At 39.5% G+C, this 27,059-nt stretch overlaps 2 protein-coding genes across 5 annotated transcripts in view; one reads left to right on the forward strand and one right to left on the reverse strand.

The window, feature by feature from the left end:
- The window catches only part of OSMR (oncostatin M receptor), a 32,408-nt gene extending 21,630 nt beyond the window's left edge, over positions 1-10,778 (forward strand). For all 3 annotated transcript variants that reach the window (XM_051642375.1, XM_051642373.1, XM_051642376.1), the window contains 9 exons: positions 368-444; positions 850-1,066; positions 1,645-1,845; positions 2,984-3,085; positions 3,501-3,680; positions 5,357-5,521; positions 6,718-6,796; positions 7,077-7,149; positions 7,957-10,778. In XM_051642375.1, coding sequence (XP_051498335.1) covers positions 368-444; positions 850-1,066; positions 1,645-1,845; positions 2,984-3,085; positions 3,501-3,680; positions 5,357-5,521; positions 6,718-6,796; positions 7,077-7,149; positions 7,957-8,406 — 1,544 coding nt within the window. In that variant the 3' untranslated portion in view covers positions 8,407-10,778. The remainder of the gene's footprint in view (positions 1-367; positions 445-849; positions 1,067-1,644; positions 1,846-2,983; positions 3,086-3,500; positions 3,681-5,356; positions 5,522-6,717; positions 6,797-7,076; positions 7,150-7,956) is intronic.
- A 23-nt stretch (positions 10,779-10,801) lies between these two features.
- RICTOR (RPTOR independent companion of MTOR complex 2) overlaps positions 10,802-27,059 on the reverse strand; it is a 98,919-nt gene continuing 82,661 nt past the window's right edge. Inside the window, exons 32-38 of one of the 2 annotated variants that reach the window (XM_051642372.1) lie at positions 24,160-24,337; positions 20,983-21,067; positions 20,302-20,523; positions 19,506-19,658; positions 16,920-17,043; positions 15,870-16,008; positions 10,802-15,698 (exon numbers count right to left, since the gene is read on the reverse strand). In XM_051642372.1, the coding sequence (XP_051498332.1) occupies positions 15,624-15,698; positions 15,870-16,008; positions 16,920-17,043; positions 19,506-19,658; positions 20,302-20,523; positions 20,983-21,067; positions 24,160-24,337 (976 nt within the window). In that variant the 3' untranslated portion in view covers positions 10,802-15,623. Of the gene's footprint in view, positions 15,699-15,869; positions 16,009-16,919; positions 17,044-19,505; positions 19,659-20,301; positions 20,536-20,982; positions 21,068-24,159; positions 24,338-27,059 lie in introns of both variants that reach the window. The other variant, XM_051642371.1, reaches the window with a different exon arrangement.

Raw genomic sequence — 27,059 nt, forward strand, 5'->3', positions numbered from 1 at the left:
AAAGGTGGCTTCTGAAACAACTCTCACGCTACCTGCCAGTCTCTGCCATTTCATCCAGTGCAGGCAGTGGGAAGTCCAGAAGGCTGGGAGGACTGGCAGACTGGGTTACAGGGTTCTGTTAGGGATGGAGGGACTGTGCAGTGATGGGAGCAAGCACATGAGGACTGCAAGCAAAGAAATATGTTTCTAGGGAAATGAACCAGACCTTCATTCAGAAAGAGAGAAAGAAATAAAAAGATACTTTGGCAAGACCTGTGAGTGATGGAGAAAGAGCTTTTGGGGCTGGAATTTCTTCAAATGAGAGGAAGCAGTTAAACAGTTCATCCTTTCTGCACCTAGAGCATCTGTTTTGCTGTTTTTATTGCAGCTCCATCAGGGAAACTGGACATCTGGAGAGAAATTACTCCAGTTCTAGGTGGGCGGAATGTGACCTTGTTCTGGAAGGTGAGACATGAGTACAGAAATGGAAACAAAATCTTTCAAAAAGGGGTTGGAAACTTCTATGAACTTTCAGAAGTTCTTAATAACAATTCAGTCTGTAAAGAATGTAAGAAAAATATGAGGTGTAACATATTTCAGAATGTATGTACCTGTATGTTGCTGTGCTACCTGGCATTTCAGATATTTACTTGTGTTTTTCTAGGTATTGAAACAAACACAAATTCCACTACTGAGATTTATGCCTTTCTGTTTCAACCAGCAAATGTATGGATGTATGGAAAGAAATGTTTATATTTTTACAGAAACAATATGTCCAATTAGTTATTTAAAGTTCTAAGTGTTCCTCTTGAATGTTTTTGGCAAAATTTACCAAGTAATTGTTGTCTACCCACATAAATTTTTCTACAGGAAACACCAAATTTTCAAGGTAATGGAAAAATTATTTCATATGAAGTAACCTGGGAAAAAGTAGAAGATGACTCTAAGCCTGAAAGCATATCCTTTACATCTGTCTACAATAGCACAAGGATTTCCATTGATGACCATTCCTACAGAATCAGTATCATGGCAAAGAACAATGTTAATTATTCACTTCCTTCAATATTGATCATCCCTAGAGCTACAGGTATTTTTGGTTAAACTTAGTTGCCCATTATGAGAGTTTTTTTTCCACCTGTGTTAAGTGATAACTTCCCATCTTGGGAAAACAAATTAATCTGGCCTATTAACTTACATCACTGCATTATGGAAATTATTATTGTATTTTGTCTGTACATTATGTACATTATGTACATTAATGTCAAGTGCCTTGATCCATGTCTTACAGCAGAAAGTCTGCTTTTGACTGGCAATCTTCTCTGATTTAGCCTTAAACTAGAGCCTCGGGCTTGCAGCAGGTACCATGAAGGTGCAGCCAGTGCCTTGTAGGGAACTCTTTGTGTTTAATAACCTTCTGTGACTTTTAGTTATGACTCCAGGTTCCTGCAGTTGGGTTCTTTTTATGAATATATAGTAATAATTATTGGATGTTTTTCGAGCTGTCAGCTTTCAGCATACAAAAAAGAGCCCAGACATCTGATAGTGAAGGAATACAACTATTTTATTATTATTTTAACAGCTTAACATAGAAACAATGTTGATGTTCATTTGTGAATCTGAGGTCTCATGCAGGAAAGTAATAGGGTCTGTTTTGTTAATTTATAGGCACTAAAGAAGAGCTCAGTGGTTCAGAGCTTAAAGAAGAGCAGGTTACTGGTACAGATGATGGCATTTTTATTTCCTGGGAGCCCAGATATATATATGACAGTTACATTGTCGACTGGTGTAATTTTCCAATGTTGCAGCCTTGTGATTTGCAGTGGAAAAGATTTGGGCCAAACACTTCCAGTGCTCTGATCTACTCAGGTAAAAGCCAGACAATTTTTCTTTCTGATATCTGTGCAGATATCTGATATCTTCTATGCTGTGGGCATTAACTGAATTTAGGAAACAATCCTGTGGCATATTGAAGTCTACCGGTGTAGTTCTTCAAAGGCGTCTGGCATGTTTTGCCTTGCAGATTAATTAGACCACAAACTGCCAGCACCATTAAGCCTTGGAAGTCAGCACAGTATTTTAGAAATGTCAGCATAGTATCTTAGAAAAACTCTTCTTAGTAGCTTGTAGTAACATCCTGAAGGAGAGTGGTGAGGTTAATGAAAGAATTAAAAATCTTTTAGCAGGAGAGATGCAAAATGGAGCTCTGCCTTATCTGTAATGTGGGACTGAAGTTTAGACTTGGGCAATTTAACACCCACTACATTGTGAGATGTCTAATGCTGTCAGTGTGTCACAAATAATGTGTCTCAGCACCAGTCCAGCTTAGGACATATGTGTTTTCCATTCCAATGGTGGCTCTTAAATCCTTTCTGTCTGTGTGAAGGTTGCTCTGATACACTTCCACAGCTGCAACAATATAACCTTCATGGAGTCTCTCAAGCCCGGAGTTCACTTTGGAGTGACGCCTTGGCACAGAATTTGACTGAACACATTCCAATAAACGATAAAGAAACTGCACTTCAGTCCATACAAACACATGGAAGGCTGTATCCTTCCTGGAAACAGTCTGGTAACACATGGAAAAAGTATTGTCCAGTTCAGTGGGTTGTACTTTGTTAATCCAAATGGGAGCAGATGTCAGTGAGGGTAACAGGGAATCCTGATGCATGGATATGTGTCTACATTACACAGTGCAAAACATGATCTTTGCCTGTGCCAGAAACAGAATTGAAATTATCTTGCTCTTTGTGGCATTTGGAGTCTGTTGTGCACCTCATCTTGACTACTCTAGGGCAACAAAAATATATTAAACGCCCTCCCTCAGTTTTCTCAGACAGAATGTGCACACTAAGAACTGGTTTACTCTGTGTCTCCTTCAGTTGCTTTAATAGAGCACAAAGATTTCTAATGATTCTAACAGATCCCTGTAAAAAGCAGTTAAGTAAAAGCAAAACCAAAAGACAAACCATACCCTGCTTTTGTAATCAGTTCCACTATTTTCTAGCTGCTTTTGCTCCAGGAGTGAGGTACAACTTCCGCATTTATGGATCTGTTGCTGACAAAGCCTCCTTACTGGAGAAGAAGACTGGTTATCTCAAGGAGCTACGTAAGTTGGCAACATATTTAGGGTTTGTGTATTTGCTAAATTCACCTCTCACAAACAGAAGAATTCCATAGCCTTCCTCTTGCAACTGGCTAAAAATGTATTTGCTGTTAAAAATTGTACAAAAACATGCACAGCCCTGCATCAAGGATATTAAACTAGTGCAGTTACCAAGTACCATGTTAATTAGAATAGCTAAGCAAAGTTGTGATTAGCAGTCACTTCTTTGTGTATAATGTGGACTTGAAGGCTCTGTGAAGTTGACAATTTTTGTGGAGTGCTTTGTATTTGTTCAGCTTTTAAGTACAAGTAAGATAGAAACATAAATACCACATGGGAATTTAGATGTTTTTCAAGTGAGAAGATAAACTTTCTGGAAGAGTAATGGCAAGATTAACTTGAATTTCCTTCCTTCCAGCTCCTCTGCTTGACCCTGTTGTGGAAAACATCGAACTGACTTCCAATGCAGTAACACTATACTGGGATTCTTATCCCACAAATGAGTCACAGCCTGGTTTTGTAAGGGGATACCATGTCTATGTGTCACCTTTACAAGAGGACTGCAGTTTAAAAGGATCCGAAAAACATGTTCTTCCAGGTAAATGAGCTCTGGGATTTAGGACGTTGTGTCACTGATACAGGCAAAAGACTTGTGGCTGTTGCCAGTGTTGTCACCTCTTAGGAAGTTCACACTGGGCAGGCAATTTGGCTCATAAGGCAAGACACAGATTTCAACACCTGCTGGTTTTGATTCTTCCCTAACTCTTGCAGTACTAGTGGGGAGAAGTGGGTTGTGACTTTATACAGATTTATAGCCCCTGTCTATTGCTCCTTTTAACTCCAGTGGGAACTCTAGAAAGGATTCTTGCAGTACAGTAGGAGGAGTCAAGTTACTGCCTCTTGTGGTCTGAGTTCTGGGTCAGTTTCCCAAACATCTGTTTGTGGTTTGCTTGGATGAGAGTCATAAGAAACATGTTAGTTTTACTAGAATTTGAGGTATTTTAGGAACAGATGGGATACAATTTATGTTCTTGAGAATTGGAGCACTGTGTAAATTCCCCATTTAAATTCTTTTACAGTGAAAGTATTTGTGGCTGTGCTGTACAGTGGAGTTCCTTCAGCAAAACTGAGTTTTGGGATGGCACAAAGCCATGTTTAAATTTTTATATCTGGTCTTCCTGCTCCACACAAAACTGCTCCAGATGACTTAACTCCATTATAATTTTCAGATGCTTCCAACATGCTCAAAGATGTTTTTTTTCCCTTGCCTCTTCTTCCAGTTGGGTCATGTCATGTACCACATCCTTCTGCTGATGAGACTACTACCAGGCTGACAAGCTTAGTTTGAACTGAAGACTTATGTAGGAGTTCATGTTGGAATGAAAATAACTGTAGAAGTACCATAATTCTGCAAATAATCTCAATTAGGATGTAAAATGTTTAAATAAAAAATTTCCTGCTTCCCCGTTTTTCTGGGAATTTGGAACCCCCTAGCAGGCAAGGGGTGTGACTGTGAAGAGGAGGAATAAGCTAACCCTTTTCTCCCTGGGGTTTTGGAGTTGCACGACAGGGAGGCAAAAGATTATTTATTATTTTTCAGGCAGAGACTCCTTACTTTGATTGTCTTCAAAGAACTTGACCTAAGATTAAGGGCTACAGGATTCTGGTGAAAATAGAAATGGTGAAATCCAAATCATTCTGTTAAAAAGTTCTAGTACAAGGGAATTAAACAGTTACAGCTTTTGACAGCAAGTTATTAATGCCAGAGGATGTGCAATGCTGTGGACAGTGTAGTTAGAAGGGATATGAATTCATCCTAGTGGCAATGAGTCAGGATGCATCATCCTTCCAGAGAATGCGTGCAAATTACAAAGAAGGTGGATTGCTGTTATTTTGGTGGTTTTATAACATTTTGGAGAGACCTTATTGCAACCTTAAAGAGGCCTTGTAAAAGAGATTGAGTGAGACTTTACCAGGGCTTTAGGACAGGGGATAATGGTTTTAAACTAAAGGAGTGTATATTTAGATTAGATATAAGGAAAAAAAAATACGATGAGGGAGGTGAAACACTGGAACAGGTTGCCCAAACAGGTGGAAAATGTCCCATCCTTGGGAATGTTCAAGCGCATGTTGGACTCTGACCAGCCTTGATCTAGTTGAAGATGACCCTGCTCACTGCACAAGGCTGATAAGATGACATTTAAAGGTCCCTTCCATTCCAAGCTATGATCCTCTGATTGATTCTTTGATTCTGTCTTATCTGTTTCATTTTAGATAATTCAGTGCTATGTAAATACACAATTGAAAACCCGGAAGAAAAGAGATACACCGTGAAACATCTCTTGTCAAACACAAAATACCAACTAGTGGTTAAAGCATTTACAGGTGGAGGAGAGACTCCCATTGTTAACTTTAGATACATAGATACACCATTTAACTGTGAGTATTGCCTGTGGAATATTTGTGTTCTAACAGAAAGATGGGATTACTTAAAAAGTTAGAATAATCTTCCTTTCTCAAGAGAAAACACCTCCTGTATTCACTGTATCATGCACTTGAAAAAGGCTCCAACTGAGAAAAGAAATGTGCATAGCCACATGACATTTTGATGTAGTTATGTTTTTTTGTTATTTTAGAATGAAAATAATTTTATGTTCTTACTTAAGGTGTACATCTTTCTGGGAAAAAATATATGCACATTTGCATTATTAGCGAGTCCTGTTTCCTAAAAAGCACTGAAGAATGGCAATTTCAATGTAACTACTTTTCTAATGTGGTAAAAACTACTGAATTATGTGCAAACAGGTAGTTTCTGTATGGACTCTGACAGTGTCTCCAGCTTCATGGTATCCTCATGGGAGACAGTTCTGCCTCTTACACTGGTGTTCCAGCTTCCAAGCTCCAGCCTTCTCTTGTGGCAGCACAGACATTCGTACAGCCACACAGAGAATCAAATAGGGGCTTAACCATGGAAAGATAAAAGGAACATGTAACATGTGTCCCTTCCCTGCTGTGTTGTGTGATCAGGAAACACAAACTTTGAGGGCAGGAAGGAGGGCTAGCACTAATTTGTGCTCCCCTTTGTGCTGCTTATTTATTGTAGCCTCAACTGTTTGCAAAAAGCATAGCCCAAGGCTCTTCTTCCAGCTAGAAATAAATCTTAGATTCTTGTGTCAGCATAAATCCTAGGAGAGCTTGAGCACTTGTGTAGTGTCTGTCTTTCCACAGTCCATCCATACTGGAGTTAAAGATGTCCTTTCAATGTCTTATAGTAAAAACCTTGTCTTCTTGAGGGATCTGAGAGAAAGCCTAAAACAAATAGCTGAGTGAGGCTGTCACTGTCTTAACTTTTTGAAATTTACCCCTAAGTTAAGATCCCAACATGAGGGTGAATTTAAAGCCATTTAGTAATAATTCAATTCTGGTAAAGGAAACAGAAATCCAAAGATTTGCAGTTGTATCCCAGAACTTCCAGCCAAACTATCTTGCCAACACAGATCACACAGTTTTACTGCTGAGTAGGTGGCAGATGTCACACACACAGGCTTGGTGTTACGTTTTGTCCTAGAAACTCAGGCTAAATTGACTTTAACAGGTATGAAGTTGAAAAACATTAATGTATTTTTCTTTTGTAGCAAATATACTGTACCTTTTAGTTCTGCTGGTGACTGTCCCATCACTAGTAGCAGCTATATGCCGCTGGAAGATGAAATGGTAAGTTATAAAAGACATTTTTATGTTGTAGACAGACAATCTCACCAGTGTAACTCACAGCCACAGGTGCACCTTGTTGCTTCCAGCCTGTTGTAAGGCCTCATTAATTTTTTCCTTTGGGTGTCCACCTGTGTTGATGTTGCAAATATTTGGCTTGTGGCCTCTCTGAGAAAGAATTGTCTGCTGCTGTTTCTGTACACAGTCATGTGTTGCTTCTGCTTATAGAATATGCTTTGATGAGAGTACAAAAACCTTGTTTGTTTTGTTGTCTTGTTTCCAGGGTGCAGGAGTGCTGCTGTCCTGTAATACCTAGTCCCAGCAAGAGTAAAGTGCTGTCATTCAAAGGGTTTAAGGTAAGATCACTGAAAAATCTAATTTATTTATGTATTTGCATTCTTTGATTAGTAAAGTTTCAGAAAAATATTTTTCTTGTGTTAACTACATTTAGAAATGAGTGATACTAATTATACACAAATTAACATAATTTAATATAATAATTTAGTGAAAATTGTCCTTTTGATGTTCATGTGGTTCTGCAGTGATCAGTTCACATTCTGTAGTCTGCTACTGCCAAAAGTGAAAGCATAATTGGAGAATAAATGAATTATTCGATACAGTAGGCAGTTCTTTCAGTGTTGCTGCTCAGAACCCAGCACTATCTGAACACAACAGATCGGATGATTCTGCACTTTCCTACAGCCTGTGAACTGCACCTACCCACCTCTCCTGCCTCACAGGTTTGTCTGCTGCCAGGCACAGCAGAGAGAGGCACTTGCTGGCCCTGGGGAGGACCGGGGGGTTCTGCCAGGTCTGCCCGGGAGGAAGGAAGTAGCAAAAGGGCTGCCAGCTTCTTCTGCAGGGCCCTTTGAACCCAGAGCTGCTGCTCCCATTCTGTGTGCTGGTGGGGCTGCTGCTGGTTTTGCTGCTGGTGTTCCCTAGACACCAGCTCCAGAGGGAGGACCCTGTGCAACCAACTGGCCCATGCTGCTGCTGTCTGGTTGTGCTTCACACTAAAAACTGCACATACCAAAACCCCTGAAAAATAACTCAAACTAAATATTTGTAAGACAATAGTAGGAGTGCTTGAAGTAATCACTCCATTTCCTTTACTCTGGGCTTCTTTCATAGAATAATATTTTTTTTTCATGATTCTCTTGTAGATTGGTTCTGAGAGAGTACTGAAGATAAGCAGCTCCAATCCTGACATACTAGCAGTGGACAGTAAGGCTGAAGCCCAGAAATCACATCCATGGAGCCAGTTGTCTTCAACACCACAAGAAGAGAAGATTGATGGTCATGACTCTTCCTGGACTTACCCTAAGGAAAATAAAGAGAGAGAATTTACATCCACATATGCACCTCAGACTCCTATTTGTTTTGAAAATTTTGCCTATTCTTCTCATCTTGCAGTTGAATCTAACCCCTACCAAATATCGGAGACACTAGAAACAAGCAAACCAGAACTACCTGTTGTGCTGTACCAGCCACATCACTACTTCAACATTTGTAATGAAGATGCTGCCTCAACACCCCAAGAAACAACTGGCAGAAAGGCCTCTCTCAGATACATTTCACGAACAGCGGTGCACTGCATAGGGAGAAGACTTTGATGTCCTACCTTCCATTGAAGCTGTTCAGTGTCTAGTTACAAAATATAAATAAGAATTCCTAAAATCACAACTTCTCCTTTTGATAAAGGCATTCACAAATGTAACTGCCCTACTTTTGTTAATGCTGCAAAGCTCTTGCTTTGGAACTAGTTTAAAAATACTGACTTTTGCATGGGAATTATGTGTGCTATTGTTTCATCACAAGGTATAGTCATTACATAAGATTTATAAGATTTTTGTGGTCTGTGCTGTGTAGAAGGTTTGATCACAGCCATTTCTCACAGCCTGGTACAAAAAACTACCATTATTTTTCAGAGATTAAAGATGTATTCAGAAAGTAGAGGGGCAAGTTAGACAGATAGGCTGCTGTGCTCAAGGAGTGTATTTCTCTTGCAGCATTCTGTGCAGACTTACTGTGTTCCCTGGCCACCCCTAGCCACTGTGAGTTGTGCAGCTGTGCATGGAGCGTTACCAGGGGTCTGCCCCAGCACAGGGGTGGGACCAACGGTGATATGTATTTTCCCTCTCTCAAATAGCATAAGGAGTCAACCTAGAAGGGTTACCTGCATTCAAAGTGGTGCATTACTGAAAGATACTTGGACTTCTCTAGGAGTGCTACCCTGAGGTCTAAGACTACTCTCCTCTGTGGGACAGCTCTCTGCCTGGACAGCTCTTCATGGGATCTGCAGATAACAAAGGGCTGTGCTGGTGTCCTGGCAGAGAGTTGTCCCTTCCCAGCTACCCTGTGCACCAAAATCCAGTGTTTTTCTGCTTTTTCTTCACCTGTTGCACAATTACAACTGGTGGGAGCAAGCACAGAGAACAGAATTTATTAGTACAGGCCCCTATTATAGGGCTGCCACTCCTATTTCAGGTCTCTGCTTCCTCTGCTTGGAAGAATGACCCTTTAAAATCCTAAACAAAAACTTCTTAACTAAATAAAGCAATGTCAGGAGTTAAGTGGGAAGGAAATGTTTTTCTGGCACGACAGCTGTTTGCACAGGTGTCACTATGACACTGTCTCTGCTTGTGCACATGAACTTAACTGCTTTTGGCCTTAACAGCTGCATGGAGGTAGCAAGCCCCAACCAACCAGGTAAGCAGACATGGTAGCCAGGTGCACACTGTCTGTGAATCCCATTGCTGAGGAACATCATATTCAGGCCACATATTATCTATATCTTTCAGGATTACTTTTGCATGTATCAAAAAAAAGTTTTTTATTCTAATGCTCAGAATCCCTACAGTAGGAAGCAGTGAATTTGGTATTCCATTTTGGTTTTAAAAAAAACTGTGTGTTTGTAATGAAGCAGAATAGTTGGAATTTTGTCTTAAAGTCTGATCAGATTAACCTCCTTAGTGCACAAGGAACCTTTGGTTTTGCCTCATTGTACTGCCGTATGGAATCTTTCACAAATAAAAGAGTTTACCTTGAGTTTATAAGCTGTACTGGTAGAAAAAAGGCCACTACCCAAATTAATCTTCTAGCAGTGCATTGAAAATAAACAAACAAACAAATAAATAAATAAATTAAAAAGGCCTGCTTATTTAAAAAGGTTTGAAAGGTATCCTAAATCAGGAGTTACACATCTAAGGACCTCTGATACAGAAGTCAGTAAAAAAAGGTCAGGCTATCCCATGAAATGCTGTGAATTCCAACATGCTGCAGTTCCTCATGCAGAGGACAGCTGTAACACTGCACACATTCCTGCTTTGGACACGCTGTGTCTCCGGGGCTTGGCTGTGGTAACTGCCCAGGGAGCAAGTGGAGGGTGTGCAGGCAGTGGAGCCAGCCCTGCCTTCCTGATGGTAGGTGAGACACCATGGCCTGTTCAGAGCTCTCACCTCGGCTCCAATGGTCTTTCTTGGGAGAAGTTTCATTATCTGGAAGCAAGGAAACATGTCCCAGGTGCCAGGTTGCTTGGCGATGTGATGAGCTCCTTTATCTACAAACCTTTCTGCTCCCTGGCCCTCCTTCATGAAACGACCTCTGCTTCTAAGCACATAAGCAGGATTCCAAGGAGGATAATGGTTTTGTGCCAGTCAGAGGGTACAATCCAGGCATGAGAACTAGAAATAAAGATTAAAAAGGTATTTTTGCATGGGTGGGGAGGTGTGTATAGTTTTTATATTTTCTAAGACATCTATCTGTCATCACATAATGGAAAATTATTAATTCTCAGCATCATTACGCTAAATTTTTAAAATAAAAATGGTGTAAAGACTATGGTGCATCCCAGGACATCTTACAAAGCGATGATGTAAAATATATTTTGACAAATGTTTATTTGGAAGGCTTCAGGTGGTTCTACTTAATTAGTAACTTACAAATATAAATAAAATTCCAACCCACTTTGAGTGCTGAGAGATACAGTTGAGACCAGAACAAGTAGAAGAAGTTTAAGTACATTTTATTAACAATGCATCCCTTTGATAAGATTACGCTTCAGGAGGCTTCTAATGCCCGTTGACATGAACTGTACACACTATACAGCAACAAAAACAAACAAAAAAAAAAAGGAGAAAAAAAAAAAGGAAAAGCAAAAAATAAAAACAAAACCCGAACAACCACAACAGAAAGAAAACCACACCAAGAAAAAAAAAAAAAAAATCAAGGTGGGCAATACCATTTTGGGACAAGCCTCTGTTTAAATTATACACAGCTCAATGTAATATTCTTACGGAAAATATAGAAATACTTTTTCTTTCTATGTTACAGGTATACAATATAAATCAGATTTCCATGTCTGCTCAGTGACCTACAAACACTAGAACCTCCAAATATGTAGCAGCGTATTACTAAATAAAAGAAAAGACCACACAGCAAAGGGAGAATAAGTATTGAGAATCTTCTTGATCCCTTCCCTCCTCAGCTTGATTAATTTAGATATTATCTTGTAATACAGCTTTAGGGATGCTGACAGCCTAGTATTGGAATAATTTTTCAATTAAATTTACAAAATGTCTTCATTTTATCCCCTAAGACATTGTATCTTGTGCTAAAATATCCTACTCAGTGGTGAAATGGCAAGTTACACTTTTTGGCATAAATTACATTTCTCAAATAAAATAGTGTATTTTACAATAGCAACTCAAGCAAAATGTGCAATTTCTGCATGCTGTGGCATTGCTATCCATCTATGTTACAAAAATAGTCTAAAGAAAATCGACCTTCTTCACTGAACATACAAATCTGTTGACAACAAAACTATACCGGGAACCAGAATCAGGAATTAAACAAAAAAAACAATGAAACAAGAGGCCTCTAGCAAGATAATGAACACGCTTTCTAGCATGTTCCCAAGGATCTTCTAGAGTTCTCAGATTTTAGCCTGACCAAGTATCCCTTTATTAAGCACATGGTAACAGAAGTGTAACTTCAGTACCATGTTATGGGACCTGTCTTCAACTGGCTTTGGTGAAGCTCTAAGAGGACTCCTGTGCAGCCCTGTCCAGAAGCGAGCAGAAACCCTGGAGATGCTCTGAAGCTTGGCAAGAATGTTTCCACTATGATCGCTCAACTTGAACTCAAACTCACAAGGTTAACACCAGCTTCCTGCAGCCCAAAATGCCAAATACCAAGACCAGAACACAGACCAAATAGCAACAACTCTTTCACCTCTCACTAGGCTTTGATCACTACCTATTTAAACTCCAATAGAAATATTTTCTCCAATATTTCTACAAACCTTTCACTTCACACAACTAGTAATGGTGTAATAGGATTTTTAAGCCTCTCACTGCAAACTACAGTTCTCTTGTTCAGCACCACTACATATGTTTCAGCAAGCAGTACTTGCTGCCTTCTTGCACATTTATGAGGGCACTTTACCTCAGAGTGCCAAGGCACTGCGCCCTACATGACTGAATACTTCAGCACTCCATGGTGTTTTGGGTGAAAGCAACAAAGCTCCATGAGAGGCCATTGACGGTATGGTTGTCAGGTCAGACAAGAACTGTCAGATAAGGATAAGCAACTGTTTCAAGCACAACATGCCAAGGGCTGAACATACAAGTTAGGCAACCTCAAAGCCTGACTGTATCCAGCTCCAAATGACATCATTAACAGCTGGGAGCCTTCAGCACCTCTGAATTTCACACAGCTGAAAAGAAAGGTCTCTCCCCCCAGAAAGACACTCGCAGAACCCAGCTTTGCCCTCCTCCCCACTCAGGGGAGAGAGAGAAGCCTTTAGGAAGTAACTGCGAGCCCCATGGAAAGGACCAGGAGGCTAGGAAAAATTAGCCAAAAAATGTAGCAGACCAAATGTGATTGGTTTCACACTCAGCCCCTCCCTCCCACAAAGGCTTTTTCCCCAGAGCTGAATACTTTGTGTCAGCATGTTGAACGATTCAGGAGCTCTCTTCGCCACAGCAACCAACCCATACTTAAAAACAGTGCAAGTGAATGCTGTCTGCTTTAACATTTATTCAACAATATCCCCAGATCATTTGGATTAGAAAAACATAAAGCAGGTGGTCTGTCAGCTTCCCTTGCAAACATTTCTAGGAGAAGTAGAAGGATTCTTGATTAGGGTTTATATAAGCACAGTTTTTATTTACTACTGTTTTCTTTTGAAGTTTTATCACTAAGCAAATAAAACCTCAAAATAACAACTTTGAAAGGGATATTTAAAAAAAAAAAAAAAAAGAGAAATTTATAGAATTAGAAATTCACAGTTTATAACTAGGCCAATACCAAATTCCTTCAATAACAGCATCCCTTCATTTGCCAATTAAAATGAAGCATTAATGTGAGCTTAAGGTAAATACATAAATTCATTCTAGAAATGCTGGTTGTTATGTACAGTACAGACTTCACATCCTTGATGCACACCTGTTGAAATCTACTGACACTCATACACTTTAAGAAAAAAAAGTCATAACTAAATTTGCAGCTATAATTTGTACACCAAGTTTCTGCTGCCACGGATCCCCATACAAGTGAGTACTTGAGAACACAAAAGGATTTCAGGATGGAGACACTTTCAGAAGCATATTGACACCACTTTTGTTTATCTTTTTATAATCAGAGGCTTTTCTATGGCACTTTCTACTTTAAGTGCTATGGTTAAACTGGTAACAAAGGAACAAAGGTGTTTTTTTTAAAATACAAGTGATAAAGTTATTTTGCCTTAACTGCAGAAAAATAAGATGGAGTTGTTTGATGTAACCCCATCTAGTTATTAAAACATATCTCTCATACTCCAGTCTAACTGAGGTAGTGTTTGAAACTACTGTTTAAGATATGCTAGCCCCATTTTAGGGAAAACTACATTATTTCCTTTGGAGTTTATACCACTATTTGGTCTACTGTGACTGACATTTTGGTTTTACAGAAGCACTTGCTTCTTATGACCAGAGAAGTCCAATAGTTACTGGTGTGGTACATTTTCAGAGCATTTCAAACATCCCCTGACACACAGATGTATTATTTGTGTCACTGACCACAGAAGGGTTGAATCTGTTTCTTTTTGCTCTTTCAGTGGGAACTCATGAAAAGATAATATTAGAAACTAAATTTGACTATGAGCAGCAGCTTAAAATCTGCTTTACCAGAACCTGATGGTATGCAGTGCATGTAAGAACTAAGTGAAGTGACAGCTGTGAAGTGGTGCTTATGTGGCAAGATGAAATTTCCAGTAAGAGTGAATAAATTCTACAGTTCACTAGGAATCCTGTTTTACTGTTCACAGGGCTACTTACTGAAATCTCGTTTAGCATACCAAACAAAAACAGTTATGAGCATCAGGGTAAATTTCACTTATCTTAAGTACTAATTTGACAATCATAAAAAATGGTAAAAGTGAATGGATAAAAATATGTTCTACTCAGTACAGTCCAGCTGAATTATTGACCTATATCAAAATCAAAGGGTAAACCCTTCTATCACAGGCATTCTAACAAAGGTGGCCATGCTGCTGTATATACACATTTGCATATATTTATTATTTGTATATAGGCTTCTGAATCCTTAGATCCATGATAAAGGTGACAGGGATTCTTACTTTTTTTTTTTTAACCTAGCACTCATTAATTTAGAAACCTCACTAGTAACGTGACAGAAGCAACTATTTCAGTCATTAACAGTCACTGTATCTTGTAATTTCTGCAACAAGTCTTAAATACCAATATAAAACTATAAGTACTACTGCTGCTCCAAAATTTGGTACTTAAGGCTTTTCACTACAATTATTAGTACTATTTGATGCTTGATCACTCATCCACTGAAAATTTAAATAAACCTTTGTTTTTATAAAAGGCTGTTTCCATGGAACTTGGAAAACAATCATATTATGTCTTCTCACAAAAGCAGCAATGATTAAATGTCTTCAAGTTTAGTTTATACAATATTCATTTATCTGATACAAATCATGCTTTTTGAAGGATTTTATCTAAGAGTAAGACCAACATTCGTACTATATGAGCGTGAGTGTAGAAACTGCAAACACATGCATAACATTCAGGGAAAACAATCCAATTTGAGCATTTTAGTTTAAATGTTTTAAAATCAAACTGTAGTGAAAATCCTTAACTGGTTCAGATAAGATACATGTACGTAAATGTAATGAAATTGGAAAGACTGCTAATAAAATGATTTACAGCTATAGTAATATTAAAATAACTTAAATGAAACCTCAGATTCAGAGAGGTTTTTCTTTCTGTCTGAAGTTACAAACCCCCAAGTAGTGTTATAAACAGTACAAAAACCAAGAGAGAAGAGCTAACATTAATCCCCTAGCATCCACGATTACAGCACGGCTCCCCGTTGCTGGAAATGGAATGCACACTCATAGCTCCGATTCCTGGTATCCAGGGGTTAAAAAGCAAGGCATTGTTCTGCTTCTCTGGAACAGAATCGGAAGTCAATTAAAAAAATGTCTCTTTGTGTTGTCCTACTTTTTTTTTTTTTTCTTCCTTTTTTTTTTTTACTTTATGGTAGAAAATGAAATGAAAACTTGTGGAGGTGTTCAGTGCTCGGCTCTTGCATATACTGGTAATTACTATTATTAAAACTATGCTAATGTTTAATAACTCCCCAAAAGGCTCAGAAGACTGGGGCAGTAATTCGTTGAGGAAGAAAAAGTTTTCACTTCAGTCTTCAGGTACCAGTAGCTTCTGGAACGGTCTAGAAGATGATGCTCCAAGCTTTTTATCCAGTCAGCGGTTGTCTGAGCATTTCAGAGAGTCTATATGCAATGCATCGCGTGAGACAGAGGTCAGGAGTCAGCTGATGGATCAATTACTGGTTGTGTAGTTGGTGTTGCTAAAATAGCCTCTGCTTCATCATGCATCTGAAAGATAAGGACAGATGAAGTATTAATGTTACTAGAGCTTTTACCAGACACATAACACAAAATGGCTTCCAGTTGGACATATCTGAAAGCATCTTTTATTCAGAACAGGCAACCTGTGCTGGGCTGGCACATTTTGGTGCATTCAGTGCATTCCAGCCCTCTGCTTACTTGTAAGAACTGTACATCCTGAAATAGCTCCTGGATGAACCTCCGGGATGGAAGTCGAAAAGTACAGTGCGCTAGCAAGTAGGACACCTCCGAGTAAAGGCATATGTCATCAAACGCTTGGGGATACTTCTCCTTAATTCTGAAAATAAAAAAAGAAAAAACCCTTGATTTTGTAAGCCTTGAACACATTTCTATCATGTATTAAGACACTGTTCAACTAGATTATGATTGTCATCATTAACAAAACAGAACTCCTCAGTAATAGGAATTATATACTCTGGATGTGACGAAGCAAGAAAATCAAGACAGACAACATTATTTTGTACCAAACTGGAAGGAATCTGTATTAATGAGATGAAACAGAATATTTAACTTGAAATTTGTACAGAATTGTTGACATTACCTAGTCTTCAAATAATACATGTAGAAAGAGAAAGAACTGGCATCCACACATACAGCAGTAATAAACAAACACGGAAGAGCTAATTTAATCACCTGTAAAGTATTTTAAAGTTGAAATGAGCAATCTACACTTTCTTTTAGCAGCTGACTGTCAGTTTCCAAAGTTACTAGCCCTGAAACCTACAGGTTTTATAACATTTGGTCCCTGGATTTATATTCCTATGTTTTAACATAATTTTATCTATCAGCTAACTCCAGTAATTCTACTCTTGCTCAAATCAGATTTGTGTTTCTTCCAGTTACTTCCAGTTTGTTATTCTGCTTCTCTGCTACACATTATTTGGTATAAATAATAAAAAAGAATGAGTGATTCTAAAAGATCCATGATATACAGGGTTTGCAATGACGTATCACTACAGTTGAATTACTGATTTTAAAAAGATTGGTTAAGAGTAAGAAACTAAAGACAGACAAAGCATATTAAAAGGAACATTCTTTGCTTAGCTTTTATGTTAAGTTCAATTGTTCAGTCATACCTGCCTGACCATTTTTTGAAAGGTCAGAAAAAAGGTTAATTATTATCCCAGATATCTAAAAGAATACATACAACTAGATGTTTCTAAAACATCTGAAATGCATTGAACTTACGTCAGGAGTCCGGTTTCATGGCCCTTAGTTCCTACTGAGCTACTCAAATTGATTACTAAGCGTAAGACTTCCTTCCGCAGAAGTATTCTGCACACCGGTGTATCATCCGGGATCGATTTTACTCCTGGAAAAACAAATTAAACAGCATGGAGTTCAAATAGAAGATTATTTTCTAATCTTATGCTGCGTAAGTCTGTTTCAGCATTCCATAAACTCTCACACACGCACATGTATCTATGTAAGTGGGCCCTCTCTGGAGGGGAATGGGAGACCTGGTTACTTGGGATATGGAGAAGGCTGAGGTACTTGGTAACTTTTCTGCCTCAGTCTTCTCCACCAAGGGCTCAAGCCCAAGTCACAGAAGGTAAAGGCAGGAACTGGAAGAATGAGGAATCACCCATGGTAGGGGCAGATCAGGATCAAGATCATCTAAGGAACCTGAAGGTGCACAAGTCCAGAGGACCAGTGGGTCCTGAGGGAAATGGCAGATGAAATTGCTAGGCCACTATCTATGATATGAAAGAAATCATGGCAGTCCAGTGAAGTTCCCATTAACTGGGAAAGTGGAAACATAACTTCCATTTTTAAAAAGGGAAAAGAGGAAGACCCAAGGAACTACAGGCATGTCAGTTTCACGTCTGTGCCTGGCAAGATCATAAAGCAGATTCCCCTGGAAACTATGCTGGTAACAGCCAACATGGATTCAGTAAGGGCAAATCCTACCTGACAAATCTAGTGGCCTTCTATCAGAGGATTAAAGAGCTGGTGGATAAGGGAAGTGCAAATGATGTCATCCACCTGGACTTGAGCAAAGCATCTGATAATGCTCTGCATTATATCCTTGCTTCTAAATTGGAAGGACATAGACTTGACAGATGGACCACTCAGTGGATAAGGAATTGGCTGAATAGTTGCACTCAGAAAGCAGTGACCAATGGTTCAATGTCCAGATGGAGACCAGTAATGAGTGTAATGACCAGTAATTCCTCAGAGGTCATCACTGGGACAGGTGCTGCTTGACAAAGATGCTTGACATCTTTGCTAGTAACATGGACAGTGGCATTGAGTGCACCCTCAGCAAGTTTGCTGACAATACCAAGCTGTGTGGTGTGGTTGACACTCTGGAGGGAAGGAAGGCCCTCCAGAGGGACAATGACAGGCTTGAGAGGTGGCCCTGTGCAAGCTGCATAAAGTTCAACCAGGCCAAATGCAAGGTCCTCCACATAGGTTGGGGCAATCCCAAGCACAAACGTAAACTGGGGAGAAAACGGATTGAAAACAGCCCTGAGGAGAAGAATTTGGGTGTGTTGGATGACAAGAAGCTCAACACAAGCTGGCAATATGTGCTTGCATCCCAGAAAGCCACCGTGTCCTGGGCTGCATCAAAAGAAGTGTGGTCAGCAGGTCAAGGGAGGTGACTATCCCTCTTTACTCTGCTCTTGTGAGACCCCACCTGGAGTACTGTGTCCAGTTCTGGGGCCCCCAGCATGAGAAGGACATGGAGCTAGCTGGAGGAGCTAATCCAGAGGAAGGCCACAAAGATGATAAAAGGGCTGGAGCCCCTCTGCTATGAAGACAGGCTGAGAGAGTTGGGGCTGTTCAGCCTGGAGAAGAGAAGGCTCTGGGGAGATCTCCGAGTGGCCTTCCAGTACCTGAAGGGGCTACAGGAAAACTGGGGAGGGGCTTTTGACTAGGGCATGTAGTGACAGGACATGGAGGAACAGTTTTAATCTGAAAGAGGGTAATTTTAGATTGGCTACTATTAGGAAGAAATCTTTTCTGTGAGGGTGGTGAGGCACTGGAACAGGTTGCCCAAGGAAGCTCTGGATGCCCTCTCCCTGGAAGTGTTCAAGGCCAGGTTGGATGGGGCTTTAAGCAACCAGGTCTAGTGGGAGGTGTCCCTGCCCATGGCAGAGGGGTTGGAGCTAGATGATCTTTAAGGTCCCTTCCAGCCCAAATCATTCTATGATTCCATGTATTCTGAACTACCATCAACTATTTCCATTTAAATTAGCATTTAACCCTCCCCTATTCTCAGGAATTTTAACACAGAAATATTTTAAAAAGGTAAACTACCATGTAATAAATGGAAAATCTGCAGGATTCAATTACAGTATTGTTCCTACCACTAAATCATGTAGTAAAATGGGCAAGTGATTACCTGCTCTGTTTCTATCAGACTCTGGAGAAGTTAGTTATGGTAAGACATGATAGTTCAAAACATAAAATACAAGCCTAAAATAGAAATTCATTTCTCTTTATAGAAATTTAGTATTTTTAAAAATATATATATATATATTTAATAACCTGCAGAAATGCTGCAGAGCAGGAGAAGAGTTTTGAAGTACATTCTCCCATCTGCCATTGCCATGACAATTCAACTGTCTTCCTGGATAACAAACCATTGAAAGGGATTTTCTTTAGATGTTGTTTTTATTCTTGTTCTTTTGTTATTTGTTTTTGTCTCATTTTTTTTAAATAATGAGCATTATTTGGTATGTATAAATGAAAAATTATATTTCCACTATATCTAAAAAATATTTTAAGAGTGTAAGTTTCTAATAATAATAAGGCTTTCAAACTTACCCAATACAAGCTCTGTACTCTTGGTGCTGCTGGCTGAACCATGGGAGACTGCATCACTGCAGCCTGAAATTCCAGAAAATTTGGAGGAATGCACATCTAAGTGATTGTGGATAGTCTGCCCGCACCAGTCAGTGTAAGGAATGTCTGAAAAATCTGACATAAACAAGATATTGGATATTTGTTATTGACAGTTCTCCTCACTTCAAATGCTTTTCTTATTTTTCAACACCAGTAAGCACGCAAGACACTGTTGCACTAAGTACTGTGCATGTAAACCAGCTGAAACTAGATTTTGAATTTTGGACAAATACTACTCAAAAGGTCTAAAAAAAAAAAAAAGTTTTTTTTAATCTTAAAATACTCGACTGAAAATTATCAACTCTGGCTTCCACAGATCACCTAATTCAACCCTTGGTCAAAGAAGGGCTCACCTCAAAATGAGATCAGGTTACACTGCAAAGCTTCCTCTTACTTTCAGCTGGAATTTCTATTCCTACACCACGTGTTCGTGGCCTTCTGCTCTTTGGCTGTGTGCCTTTGACAGGAGCCTGGTTTTGCTGCACCTGTAATCCTCTTATGCTCTTTGAAGACTACAACTGGGATTTTACTTGCCATCTCGTCTTGATGGAAATGACCATAGAAATACCATTGATTTCACAGTGAGCTTATTAAACATAATTAATTTAAAGGTCAGTAATTAGTAAGAAAAAACAAAAACCAAACACCTTACAGATTAACCAATTTTAAAGATGAACAAAATTCATTATTTTCACACTTCCCCACAAGGAACACCAACCTGTACGACTATAAGAAGAGTTCACTTTGTTGTTAGGCTGATAACCCAATATTTGAATACAGACACAGTAAAGGCAGTTCTCATCCGTGTGCTCCTGTAGTCCTGTATCCTCTGTATTTTCTAGAAACTGAGAGGCATCTGAACGGCTGGTATTCATTATTTCTGTGAGACTGATCTGCTGTCGGAGCATCTGAAAAGGGCTTTTGACAACATCACTTGAACCTGATGGAAGACCTGTAGATGAGCAACTAGACATCAGAAACAACACCTAACACATGTATTGGTTCCTATAAATTCACGTGTAATCAAAGAGAAGTAAAAATGTAAAAGCCCAATATACATGTGACATACATATTCTATCTTAGCTTAAATTTTGTTACTTACTAGCACTACCAATGTTGATTAGCATTAACTTGTATTATAATCAAGGATACACACACTTTCCTCATTAATTTATTAGAGCAGGAACAAACTTCCATCACTTGGAAGAAACACCACATTATCTCAGACTAAAATAAACAGCAAACTAGTGGCCTGATATCCTGAGTCCAGAATACAGCTCTCAAAACTTATCAGCTAAAAATAACCTTTTCCATAAAGAAAAATCAACAAATAAGCCAACACTACACCCAATGTACGAACAAACAACAGAAAGGTACAGGAGAGGAAGAAAACTGCTACCTCCTGCATCAGGTGCAAAGACCCTAGCCCCACGGTCATCAAATGGAGGTGAGGTTTTCTTCTGGAAATACGGAGTTTCCTTTACCTGGAGTATTGAAAGTGAAAATTAAAATTAGCATAGGTGATAATGATATGCAAAGGAAAAATAGATTTCACGAGGAAATAAGATGTCGTTCATTCTTTAATTCAGGAAAGAGATCTAATTAGAAGAGGAAATCAGATAATAGGTTCCTGAGTACTAAATAAAAGACAATGAGAAAAACAGTTTTATGAATGAACACTTACTAAGCAAGGTTTACGAACAGTCAGTAAATGTTAAAACACAGTGGTGACAGTCTGTAAGGAAACCAGTGACCCAGAAGTGGCTGTTAGTGATCTCTCCATGGTGACTTTACAACACTGGATATTTTGGGAGAGCAGTGCAAACCCACCCAAGACACCCAAAATATTGACTCTAAGATGTTGTGGAGTCAAGTAGAAAAAGAGACAAGAGAGAAGTAGTTAGGCAACATAAATGTGCCACAAAGGCTGTGAAGGAGAGAGAAAAAGCAGCCATTTCATAAAGGGGGAGTAGAAGCAGGCATCATGGAAAATCTTGCCTTTGCTCTAACTTTAGTAATTCTTTGAAAGTAATTTAGGTTTAGAAGGCAAAGACTAAGTAAACTGAAGAAAAAGAACCCACTGATTTACTTCTGACATAGATCATGTCCTGTTTTTGATAATTAAGTAAAAGAATATTAAAATTCGCGGTGCATCAGTTTGTTCTATATGAATGTGCTTTAAAAAAGTAGAAAGAGGAAGGTAATTGATAAGAATCACAGAATCATTAAGGTTGGAAGGGACCTTAAAGATCATCAAGTTCCAACCCCCCTGCCATGAGCAGGGAACTCTACCATTAGACCAAGTTACACAAAACCTCATCTAACCTGGCCCTGAACACCTCCAGGGAGACGGCTTCCACAACATCCCTGGGCAACCTATTCCAGTGCCTTCCTACCCTCACAGTGAAGAATTTCTTCCTGATGTCTAAATTAAATCAATCCTCTTCCAGGATTACCCCTTGTCCTATCACCACCCTCTCTGGTGAAAAGCCCTTCCCCAGCTTTTCTGTAGCCCCTTCGGGTACTGGGAGGTGTTATAAGGTCTCCCTGGAGCCTTCTCTTCTCCAGGCTCAACAGCCCCAACTCCCTCATCCTGTCTCTGTGGCAGAGGTGCTCCAGCCCTTTGATCATCTTCATGGTCCTTCTCCAGATCCTTTCCAAGAACTCCATGCCTTTCCTGTGCTGAGGGCACCAGAGCTGCACACAGCACTCCAGGTGGGGTCTCACCAGAGAAGAATCACCTCTCTGGCCCTGCTGGCCACACTTCTTTTGATGCAGCCCAGGAAACAATTGGCTCTCTGGGCTCCAGCACACACTGGTGGCTCACGTCGAGCTTCTCATCAACTACCACCTCAAAGTCCTTTTCCTCAGGACTGCTCTCCAGCGATTTTCTCCCCAGCCTGTATTTCTGCCTGGGGTTGCACTGACCCAAGTGCAGGACCTTGCACTTGGCCTTGTCAAACTTCATGAGGTTGGCACTGGCCCACCTCTCCAGCCTGTCAAGGTCCCTCTGGAGGGCATCACTTCCCTGTTGGGTGTCAACCACACCACACAGCTTGGTATCATCAGCAAACCTGCTGAGGATACACTCAATTCCACTGTCCATGTCTCCAACAAGGATGTTGAACAGCCCTGGTCCCAGTACCGACCCCTGAGGGACACCACTCGTCACCTGCCTCCATTTGGACACTGAGCTATTGACCACAACACTCTGGGTGTGACCATCCAGCCAATCTCTTATCCACCAAGTGGTCCATCTGTCAAATCCATGCCTTGTCAGTTTGGAGACCAGGATGTCATGTGGGACAGTGTCAAACGTCTTGCACAAATCCAGGCAGCTGACATCAGTTGCTCTGCTATTATCCACCATCTCTGTAGCCTTGTTGTAGAAGGCCACCAGACTGGTCAGGCATGATTTGCCCATAGTGAAGCCATATTGGCTGTCACCAATCACTTCCTTATTCTCCACGTGCCTTAGCAGACATTTCAGGAGGATCTGCTCCATGATCTTGCCGGCCACAGAGGTGAGACTGACTGGCATGTAGTTCCCTGGGTCTTTTTTCTTCCCCTTTTTTAAAAAGAGAGGCTATGTTCCCTTTTTTTCCAACCAGTGGGAACCTCACCAGACTGCCATGATCTCTGAAATATGATGGACAGAGGCTTAGCAAATGCATCTGCCAGCTCCCTCAGGACCCGCGGCTGAATCCCATCAGGTCCCATACATTTATGCACCTTCAGGTTCTTTAGATGGTCACGAACCTGCTTTACTCCTATGGTGGGGAGTAATTCACTCTTCCAGTCTCTGCTTTCACCTGCTGTGGCCTTTGTGTTGAGGCTGGAGCACTTGCTAGAGAAGACTGATGCAAAGAAGTCATTGAAGACCTCAGTCTTCTCAATATCCTGTGTTGATACCTTGCCCGTTTCCTTCAGGAGAAGGCCTACACTCTCCTTGGATGTCCTTTTCTCCCAAACATACCTAAAGAAGCTTTTCTTATTGTTCTTAACATCCCTGGTGAGATTTAAACCTAATCCGTAGCTGCTCAGATAACCTTTCTTTAAAGAAATTTTAAAATAATTTTTTTAAAACTTAAATACATGTATCTATAAGGGTAACTAAAGACAAAATAAATTATATCCTTGATGATATATATAACATAATATTTAATCAAGATCATGGCGGCAGGAAGTTAACTGTACAAATATGCACATCACGTATGGCTGACCAATGAACATATCAGTGAGTAGGTCAGAAAAGTATTAACAAATGTCCACAGACTATGTTCATACTAGAATTAAAGCTAGATAGCAATTAACATCTTGTAACACAGTATCTATGCTACCACTGTTTAACACTCTTCTAACCTAGTCTGTGTCATTATTTGTGTAATAATACAAAACAGACTGGGATTTTCTCTAAATAGTTAGAAAAGAAACCTGTTCTCCAAAATGCCTTCCTTGAAAGTAAAATACCCGTTTCTCCTTTCTCTAGATCTTATATACTCTGATTAAAATGCAGCAGTTGAATATCTTTCAAAATGAAAGCATAAATGAACCCACCAAATTATCACATACATACCTGAAATATCTCATTGATATCCACTGGGAGAGCAAGGCCAATATAATCATCAGAGCTACCATATGTAGCATTAGAAACCATGGAGCGAACAGAAGAGGAACGCTGAAGTGTGTTTTGGTTAATAGGACTTAGTAAATCTTCTTTATCTAATGAAGCATAACTTAAAGCTTTCATGAACCTGTAACATTGAAATAAAAAAACATAAACCACCAACTTGGTAAACCTCTTATTCCTGTGCATTAAAAGTAAGAATTGCTGACACAAAGACTATCCCTCCTCTTCATGTTGTAGATCCAGAGCTTTTCATTCTGTCAAATTACCGCTACAGTAGACTTGGCTTTCTTCTGTCTCAGTCGTATTGCATGGTTTTAGCCGTTTCTCAGGTAATTTTTTTTTTACTTTCAAAGTCACAGGACTGCACTTGGAAGACAGGAGGATGCAACTTCTGCTTGAGGAGCTGTCAACCCTGCAAACTCACAAATCTTCCACAACTTACCCGGCTTCAAAGAATTACAGACCAGACGTAGTCAGTGAAGATTTTAAGCTTTTAAATGGCTAAAATGTATGTATAGTTTGAAATGTACATACATACTGAATGTACTTCCCTGCACATTCACAAACTCTGAGCAGGGACATTCCTGCAAACACTAAGCTTGACTGACCCTGCTTAGGGTACCAGTATTGTAAGCAAGTAAACTCGTTTTCCTGCACTCTAGAGGAACCCACCCATAAGGTCACCCAAGCATGGAGGAACGCACAAAGAACAAGCTTGAACCTGTACAGTGAGCAGAGCTGACTGACAAGCAGCCTGAAGAACAAAAAGTTTGGAAAAACAAAAAACAGGAGAGAGGAGGCTGGAGAGCAAGTCCTCAGTGCTCATCAGAGTCCTCATGATGGAAATTTCACATTTAGGCATCTGTTACTCTACTTCCCACTGAAAATAACAAACTAAAAATGTTTTCTGCTCATCAACCTACATAGACTGTTTATACGTAGTGGATTAAAGCCTCCTAGTAAAACGAGACATCTCAGGAACAGTAATTTTTGTATTGTATTACTGCAAATTACTATATATTGAGAGGTGAAGTACAGCAAATATTTCATTTATTGACTTTGTCTTAGAAATAATTTTCTAGATTTTTTTTTTGTTTGAGATGGACAACTAAAATGTCTTCTTACCCCTAGAAGTTTAACAGATTTATGCTGAGATAAATTATCAAGGTTTGTTCATGCGATGTTGAAGACAATATTATGCAATGGGAATGTGCAGAATACAAATTACAGGATATCAGTAGTTTTCCTGATACTAATTTTGATCAATGCTAATAATTTCAGTAGCAGTTGGCTTACAATAAAAGTCAAGCCACACTTCAAAATGCAAAACCTTACCAACTGCATTAGTTACTTCGTAATAAAGCACTCTGCAGTTACTCTAAACATGAAATTAAAGATAGGAGTATTAATCCTAAACATTTGTCCCTGTTTTTGTTGGAAAAGCTAACAGATATATCATCAGTAGTGATAAACACCAACACATTTTCATAAAAGCATGTCTGCACGTGACAGGGTCAGTGACACAATCAGGATTTCAGACATGCACATTCACATTTTTTGTTGGTCTTCAAAGACAGATGTGAAAAATTGAGCCTCACAAAATAATTTCTGCAAAGTAAACTTTTCAACCTTTTGAATGAAAAGAACAACTAGAAACATAGTAAAATCAACTTTCAGCTGCTTGTTTCTCTAAACACATGAATATGTCAACAAAGCATGAATCAAATAATTTTATTCTGAAGACTGACAGAAAAATAGCCTTGGCACACAAAAAAGGACAAAATGTTTCTTTGTAATTTATAACTTAAAGAGGAGTTAAGGACAATATTTAGCTGGAAGTAGTAATATACTGTGGTGTTAAAAGGACTACAATTATTCAGTGCAGACACTCAGCTGCAACCAGTAAGAAAATAGTGTACTAGCTACATTAGTCTTCCAAACAATTGCACTAGTCACCAATACCACCTGAAAATCTCTTGTAATATGTACATCTGCAATATTTTAACCTTCTCCAAAACACAAGCACTCCAGTCATTTAAGTTCAACCTTAAACAGGTCAGTTCAAATCCTTGAGCCTAACCACTGACGTAAGAGATCATGAACAGCTAAGCACCAGGAATACTGTTAGCATTACATTGCATGCTGGATCTCTGGGCTGAAGTCCACTGCAGCAAGGCAGCTTTGCTTATCAAGGGCATGACTGCAAGGAACAGTATAACATTACTACAGCCACAATGTAACCTGTATTGTCACTGAAATGACACTGTCTTGTTCCTGCATCAGCAGAGGAAGCCAGTGACAGAGCAAGGAACAGCACTTCTGAATTCCAGGATGGCACAGCTTAACTACTGAATCATCCTTACTTTAATCAGCACACTCAGTCTAGTTCTAACTTAACTGCAAAAAGGGAACAAAACTTAGCTTTTTTGGGATCTTTGCAGAATCACATGAAAATCCCAACAAATGAGTGGTAAACTTCACCAGGAGAAAATAGCATAGCAATAAACAAGCTCTGCATACCCTCAAGTGAGCATATGGAGTGCAGCTCAGGGACTGGGCATTTGATGTTCTGCGCAGTAAGCAGATGAGTTATGTATTGGCAGCTTCTTTCTCTTCTCTCATTTGAGAGAGGATGTTTAGGTAAGAACAGAGGTAGAAAGTTTTTTTTCCCTTTCAATACTAACATGAAAATCCAATGCAACAGCTATGAGATTATTTGAAAGGAGACATTTGGTAGAAGAGTTTTAAGGAGAAAGTTGTTAAACCCTGACTGCAGATGCTGGGAACAGTGTCAATGTCATAAGCTAGATATTTTATGTAACTATCCAATTAGTCTTCAGAACATC

This window comes from Apus apus, chromosome Z (genome assembly GCF_020740795.1).
Source record: "Apus apus isolate bApuApu2 chromosome Z, bApuApu2.pri.cur, whole genome shotgun sequence".
Classification (NCBI taxonomy): Eukaryota; Metazoa; Chordata; class Aves; order Apodiformes; family Apodidae; genus Apus; species Apus apus.